General features: G+C 54.7%; 2 protein-coding genes across 2 annotated transcripts; one reads left to right on the forward strand and one right to left on the reverse strand.

Moving 5' to 3' along the window:
- Positions 1-548: 548 nt before the first annotated feature.
- On the reverse strand, positions 549-3,015 carry H257_04546 (hypothetical protein). The gene is made up of 3 exons (XM_009829114.1): positions 2,333-3,015; positions 1,808-2,280; positions 549-1,565 (listed from the first exon to the last, which is right to left on the reverse strand). The coding sequence occupies exons 1-3, from the start codon at positions 2,966-2,968 to the stop codon at positions 683-685; spliced, it is 1,992 nt and encodes a 663-aa protein (XP_009827416.1). The 5' UTR covers positions 2,969-3,015; the 3' UTR covers positions 549-682.
- A 306-nt stretch (positions 3,016-3,321) lies between these two features.
- On the forward strand, positions 3,322-6,968 carry H257_04547 (hypothetical protein). The gene is made up of 2 exons (XM_009829115.1): positions 3,322-5,247; positions 5,638-6,968. Exons 1-2 carry the CDS (start codon positions 3,330-3,332, stop codon positions 6,918-6,920), a joined length of 3,201 nt encoding a protein of 1,066 aa, XP_009827417.1. The 5' UTR covers positions 3,322-3,329; the 3' UTR covers positions 6,921-6,968.
- The last annotated feature ends 324 nt before the right edge of the window (positions 6,969-7,292 follow it).

The raw sequence follows: 7,292 nt of genomic DNA on the forward strand, positions 1-7,292 counted from the left end.
TCGGCAAACGCGGGGGTTTACAGACTGGATTAACTAATACACGCGAGTGTGATTCTTGACTATGCTCGATAAAGGTTGATGTTGAGTGCTTCTTGCTCGACTTTTCGTGCCAACGAGTTGCTAACAAGCTGGCTGCAAAGCTCGTGTGAGCTGGTGCACTGCGAGCTTACCCCAGTAGGTCATTACTCTGCATGCCTGCTTGGCCACGGGAGTTAATAAAACGAAGTAGTTTTAGTAAAACAACGCAAGTTTTAGATCAGCCAATGACAGAACGGTGGGGAAGCTTACATTTACGTCTAGTGCAACTTCAGTTTAGGTTAAACTTTGGATGGTTTTAGGAGCTAAAACAACGGGCAAAATATGTGAAAAGCACAATAGTAAGTAGCAGATGAATGCAACTATAATACTACTGTACCACCAGTAGTACAGTGCCAGTATAATGGCTACATTGGTTCCAGAGATTGTACCACAGCTCTCCAGAGATTGTACCACAGCTTTTGTAGTCCAAACTCTGGACGACAGCAATTCTCATCGTGACGTTATACATAGTCCACTTCAGCTGCTTGCTGCTTTGAGGCAGCATTTCCGTGTTATTACGCCACACACAAACTCTTATCCGTCCATCCTCCTCGTATGCTGTGACCCCGATGTGTACGTACAATTTCGTCAGGATCTATGGCTTTTAATCGATCAAGTCTGGCTCGGCCGCTCGGCTTTTGATCGGTTGAGACCGGGCGGGGGTCGGTAGATTGGTCGACATCTTGATCGTCGACGGCGCGGTCGTTTCGGGCGGGAGCATCGCCGCGGCCTCGTCTGCATACTTGAGGAGCTTCCCTTCCGCGGCTTCAAACACAGTCGAGGCGGTGTCAGTGAGCTCAAAGGTCTCGGTGGCGCCAAGGGGTTCGCCAAAGCAACTCGTTCGTTCCCTCCACGCTTGGATCTTGTACTGATCGACCACGTCCTTGTAGGCGACGACTGTCGGTCTTATTCTCTGGTACGCAAACCACTGCTTGGCGCGCGACGCGTTGCTTCGGCCGAGTTTGACCGTGTTGCGGTGGACAAAGAGGGGCTCGGGGGGCGTTTGGTTGGTTGAATTTCCGACGTCGTACTGGACCATGGCCTTGCCGCAGAACCGATCGGGCAGCGCGTCGTTGTCCCCGGGCACGAACTCCCCGCGGTCGTTCACCTTGGGCGGCTTTCCGTACATCCCGATCGCCCCCGGTGGCGTCGAAACCATGTGAAACGACGTGTTGGTTGAGAGCCACGCGAGCCGAAACAGATCCTTGTCCCCCCACAGTAGCACCAGCGCCGCGATTAAGTTTGCATCTACCGGAAGCGTGGGGCCGAACTGCATGCTGGAGTATTTGATCGGGGGCTGCGGCTCGATGCGATGGAGCGCGTAGAACATGAGCTTGTGTAGCGCGCGCTCGCATCTCGACCGGTCCACGACGAGTTGGCCGCTTTCCTGCTCAAACATGTCGATAAACGGAACGTCGAGTAATGTCCACACAAAGCTCTTTGCATGAACGTTAAAGATCGTGTTATGCGGGTGCCAAAAGTCGGGCCTACGCAAAGTACACACATATATCATGGTAAAACAATTATGGGAGCTAATAGTTCACATGCCCACGAAATATATCGAATTGTTACTGGAGTCTGTCCAATCAAACATGTTTGAAAATGTCCTAGCCAATCAAAAGCACGAACCAATCAAAACATTTCAACCAATCATCGACTCGTGTCTGTGTTACAACACTGGCCCAATCAAACTTATGATCAATGTGTGTGTGACACAGCGTGTTCGTACCAGAAGACGGCACCAGTGGCTTGGAACTCGGCCGTGGTAAAGAGGAACGATGGGTCTTTCAGAGGAACGTTGTCGGCGTCAAGGAACAGCAGTTGCTCAAACTGCGAGAAGAATATTACGTATGGCTTGACGTAAAAGCCCGTGGCGATGGGGTCTCGGATCTCCCGCAGATGGACCTCGGGAAGCGCCAACATGGACGCCATGACGGTGTTGTTGTGCGGCGACAGTTCGTCCGACCGGTACCACATCTCGATGGGGAGGGTGCAGTTGAGGTCGTGCCGAAGGTAGCGCAGGGTTGCATACATTGGCACGAGCGCTTTCTCGTACACGACCACGACGATGCCACGAGAAGGGCTGTCGCCGACGGCATCGGCGTACCAAGTTCGACCTGGAGGGCGTGTGGCTACGCTGTGGGGTGTAGGGTCAAAGGCACTGCTGTTGAGGTAGCCGCGGGATCGGGGGTCCCCTTGAAGCTACACGTGTGTATATCATGGATGACATTTGCGCTTTCTAGGATGATCGTACATTCCAAGGATGGCGGTAGACGGCGGCGTGCCGATGGAACATGACCGTGTCGAACGTCATGTTGCACGAGAACGCGACGTGAGCACGCAGCGACTCGCACGACATCTTCATGAAGTGGATCGTGTCATTCTTCACGGGGTCGTGGAACTCGCAGTACCCTGAGAGTCCTCCGCTGATCGCTGCAGAGCATCCTTTGTCATTCAGGGGTTCACGGACGCCGTCGGGGTCGCATCCGCCAGTTTGCCGCCATCCTTTGCACTGGTAGGACGCGTAGGGGTTTCCAGGAGGCCATGGTAGTGCTATAGTGTCAACTTCAGCGTCCACGTGTCGTTGGGTTGTAGATAGCGCGGACGGGACAGGGGCGGGATTGCGATGCGGCAGTGCTGCTTCCGTTGGTCGTCGGGTTGGAAGTATCGTTGAGTACGACGATACATGGTCGGCCCTGAGATGCTGTGGTGCTGCCGTGATGTGTATGTACTGTACTTGGTAGAACAACCCAACGGAGCACAAGGCCAACATGCCTACTCCAAGCACGATGAACCGCCATAATGCAATTGGTCTGCGAGCGCCATGGCCGTGTAGATGGCGCGAGTTGTGGTAGAGAGGACTCTCTACCCTTTGCAATGCTTGTTCCATGTATGGTATGGGCGACGCAGAATCGCATGTGTCGAGCGGTAGCCGGCAATCACGGCAGTCTCACCCAGAAATATCTTAGGTGAATGTCGTACAGCGTACGTACAACGTACATTAACGTACATTCAGGTGCAAATGAGACAAATAGATTGAAATGTACGACATTTAGTACAATAATGTACTACTTCGTAGTACTACGTAGTACAATATACCATGGTGATGTCGCTTCTGGCATAGAATGCCAGGTATACAAACCTCAAGCCAAAAGGTGGCAGCTTGAGTGGTACGGTTCGGTGCACCGAATGAACCGGACCGAACCGTGTAGGGTGGGGCGCAAGCGAAGGTTACTGGAAAACAAGCGGCCATGGACAACTCGACGTCGCGCCGCGCGCCAAGTCCGACTGCTTCCGTGGCTTCGTCTAATGGATCCTCCTCGCACGTGGTACATGCCCCACCACCGAACATGCAGAACTACCCGCCACATCCGTATCCGCCGCCGCCTCCATCCCATCTTGGGCAACAGCAGCAGCATCTCCACCAGCATCAACAGCAGCATGCCATGTACCACCACCCACCACCGCAACCACACCATCCCCACCACCAACAGCAACATCACCTTCCGCCCCATCCAACTCTCATGCACCCACCCCACTTGCCTCCCTCGTCACATATGTTAAGTCAGCTCTTCCCGAACTTGGCCCTTCAACAGCAACAACAACCACCACGCGCACCACCCGCTCCGTTTTCTGTTTCTCGGGGAAGCAGTGGTAGTGGTGGATATCCGACTGGTGACCCCGACTTGACATCACCATCTGAACAGCAGCACCACGCGCCATCTTCGTCGCATCTTCCGATTCCGACGCTGCTGCGGCCTGCGAGCGCGGGTGGTGGTCTGATCATTCCCCCTCCACCCATGCCGCCGATCCGGTCCGCGTCCATCTCGTCTCCCGGTGTCGTTCGCCCTGGCACTCGTCTCGTCGGCCAATCACCCGTGTACGACCCCAAGCTCGACCCCGAGTCGCGGTCGTTGGAGGTCACTCCCATCACGCTGTACGTGTCCGAGCGCGCATCTGAATTCGGCACGTTGATCTCCGTGAACGAGCATTACATTTCGTACCCCATCCGCAACGGTCTCATCCGCGTGATTAACCAGTCCAGCGTGAACCGCATCCTCCTTCGAAAGCACGAGTCGCACGTCGTCACAGAGCTCGCCTTCTTCAGCGCGACCACGGACCTCCTGGTCAGTGCCGGCAGCGACAACCACATTGTCGTGTGGCGCCTCGCCGAGGACACGTACGCGTCCAAGCCCATGACCCGCGACATCGTCCGGACGCTGCCCGTGCGCGCGTCGCGGGTCAAGTGGCACCCCGTCGACTCGACCAAGATCGTCATCGTCCAGGACTCATCTGTGTTTGTCACAGACTACTTGAGCCACGAAGACGACGACGAGTTTGACTTGCAGGCAAACAGTGTCGCATGCAATCGGAGCCAGGGCGTCGTGCATGATGTCGTGTTCACACCGGACGGCCAGCACGTCGTGACCGCCGGCGCCGACGGCCTCGTGCACGTGTACCGAGTAGGTTCGTCCAGTCGAGGCCAAGACGCCGACTACCTCCGGGGATTCAACCCGCTCAACGGCGCGCCGCTCAACAGCCTGCACTTTGTCGCATATATAAATGGTTCTTCCCATCATGCTGCTGCTGCCGCTCCTCCTCCCGGGTCGAGTCTACTGATTGGCGGCCAAGCCAACACCGCCCTCAGTGTGTGGACGTCCCCCGTCGACGACGACACCCCGCCCCAAGCCATCCAAACCGTTCGATTGAACTCGACGCACGCCCACGAAGTCGTGCTCGATGCCACGCACCAGTTTCTATACGTGGCCGACCGCAGCCATGCGGTGCTGTACGTGTTTCATTTATCCGGATCCGGTCGGCTGCTTCTCCGGCCCACGATTGACCACGTCACAGAGTTTGCATTGGCGTACCCGATTTTGTCCATGACCGTGCTTAACAAAGCCGGCAGCGACGACGCCATGCAGCTGTATTGCATCCAGACGCAGGCGATTCAACGATACCATGTGCCTGCCGCGGCGGTTTACATCGCGGCGCCGCCGCCGACTCGAAGCCCATCGGCGGCGCCGGCGTACGATGGCACCCACCACCACCACGCGGTGGGCCAGTCGGTGGGCGCGCTGACCGCCGAAGACGACGATGATGATGACACCATTCAGTACGAGCAGTCGGCGGCCGAATCGCCGCGCGCACTCGCCGCGCCCGCAACTGGTATATTGTCCTTTTACCCAAAATTTGACCTTTGTGCGGATTTTTTTTTGCCAAATTTATCGATCGATTGATTCTTAAGACGTATATTACCTTTTACTTATTAAATAATAAAATATGTTATGGTAATATTCAAAGTAATTTTTTAAATAATTTTTATGATATAACTTATAGAGAATTTTTAATACATATTATTTTAATAGTTTACTCACTTTTGTATGTCAAAAAATGTCGAGTGTCACACTCATTCGATGTTTCATTGGTCGAAGAGTGGCTAATTTGATTGGCCACTGGAATAGTGTTGTGGTTTTTGATTGGTCGATTGTATCCTCCGATTTCGAATCGACTTGTATAACGTTATTTAACGTTCGTTCGTGTCCATTTGTTGTGTAGAACTGGACATTTCGATTACAGTGACGGATTTCAACGGGAGCGAGGCCGGGTTGAGCTCGATGCTCGCGACGGACGGCGGCGGGGGGTCCGTGGGCGGACGGAGCTCCGGCAGCAGCACCACCGACGACGACGATCATCGCGACGTGGATGCCATGATCACGCAGCTGCACCAACTGCACCACACGACCAACAACCACGCGTTGTCGTCGCCTCGGTCCGTGTCGTCGCTGCCGATGCCGCCCCCGATCCCGGCGCCCGACCAGCCGTACAACCACGCGTCTTCGTCCCCCACCTCGAACCTCGGCGGATTTCCGGACGACGGGGTGTCGGCGGTGCTTGGCCGTCTAGAACTGCAGCAGCGGGAACACCATGAGCAACTGAAGGACCAGTTTGCGGCTTTGGCCGCACAGGTGAGCGTGCAAGTGGACAAGTCCGTGAAAAAGCACATGCAGGGGGTCGTGGTGCCCGCGATCGGGCGCATTGTACTCCACACGATGGAGCACAGCGTGCTAAAGCCGGTGCAAAAGGCGGTGGAGGACGCGATTGTAGCCGGGCGGCCGGACGGCGGCGGCACTGGGCTGGACGTGCGCGACGCGTTCCGCGAGACCTTCCAGAGCCACATCATCCCGTCGTTTCAAGCGGCGACGCAGCGCATGTTTGAGCAGATCCAAGACACATTTGTCAAGGGCACGCAAGCCAAGGTCGTCGAGTCCAACGCCAACTTGGCCGAGTTTCAAGCGCAGCTCACACAGCTCACAAACGCACTAAGTCGAGTCGGCGACCAGTTGGCCCAGCTGCCACAAGCAGCTCAAGATGCCACGACGACGACGACGTTGCTGGCAAATGAAAGCCACGAAGTCGACCTGTTTGCCCAGCAGTGCCTCGCCATTCAAACGTTGCTTGAGAACCATCAGTTTGAAGAAGGCTTCCAGCTCGCCCTCGGCGCGGAAAACGTCGCGCTGGTGCGGCATGCATGTGAACATGTCGAGCCGGCGGCGGTGCTGGGGAAGCGGCCGTCGTCTCTGTCGCAGATGATCGTGCTGTGTCTGGTGCAGCAGCTCGGCAGCGACGTGCTGAATTTGGAGCACTTGGCGCTGCATTTGCACTGGTTGCGCGAGTCGTTGCTCGTGATGAACCCGAAGGACCAAGCGATTGCTCCGTTCGTCCAGAACGTCATGCACGAACTCAAAGCCACGCTCGCCCAAGTCCCCGACCACGCCCGGGACTCGCAGTACACGCTCGTGCACCATATCTTGAACTCGATGCTGAGTTTTGCCGCCTAGGATAGTTAGTTGTTAACTTACTAGAATATCATTCGTATATCAACCGAACGAGTTCTGGATGCCACGAAAAATGGCATAAAATGGCCGTTTTCCCAAGAAAAGTTGGCAAAATCGAAATATTCCATTTTTCGAGATTTTGTACGTCTGGATGCCACCAAAGTTCATAACTTCTATATACCACAATTTTATCGAGTGTTTTATGGCATAAAAAAATGGACCGATTTGGTCCAACTATTTTATGGAGGTTTGTGTTCAATCGGAAATCGAATATAATTTTTCCAAAATTCAGCTGGTATCCAGACAACTTTGGAGATAACGTAAAAAACCAATTTAAGATAACTTAGGGCTCCTCTGGATACCATGTCATAAAAT

Source organism: Aphanomyces astaci (genome assembly GCF_000520075.1).
Source record: "Aphanomyces astaci strain APO3 unplaced genomic scaffold supercont1.8, whole genome shotgun sequence".
NCBI classification, from domain to species: Eukaryota; Oomycota; class Saprolegniomycetes; order Saprolegniales; family Verrucalvaceae; genus Aphanomyces; species Aphanomyces astaci.

Excerpts from the sequence above, each read along its gene's own strand:
- H257_04546 (XM_009829114.1), bottom strand. The coding sequence starts at position 2,968 with ATGGAACAAGCATTGCAAAGGGTAGAGAGTCCTCTCTACCACAACTCG. Across the intron at positions 2,281-2,332 it reads TCTACCGCCATCCTTGGAAT|CTTCAAGGGGACCCCCGATC; the intron begins GTACGATCATCC and ends ACACACGTGTAG. Across the intron at positions 1,566-1,807 it reads GCCACTGGTGCCGTCTTCTG|GCCCGACTTTTGGCACCCGC; the intron begins GTACGAACACGC and ends TACTTTGCGTAG.
- H257_04547 (XM_009829115.1), top strand. The coding sequence starts at position 3,330 with ATGGACAACTCGACGTCGCGCCGCGCGCCAAGTCCGACTGCTTCCGTG. Across the intron at positions 5,248-5,637 it reads ACTCGCCGCGCCCGCAACTG|AACTGGACATTTCGATTACA; the intron begins GTATATTGTCCT and ends TTTGTTGTGTAG.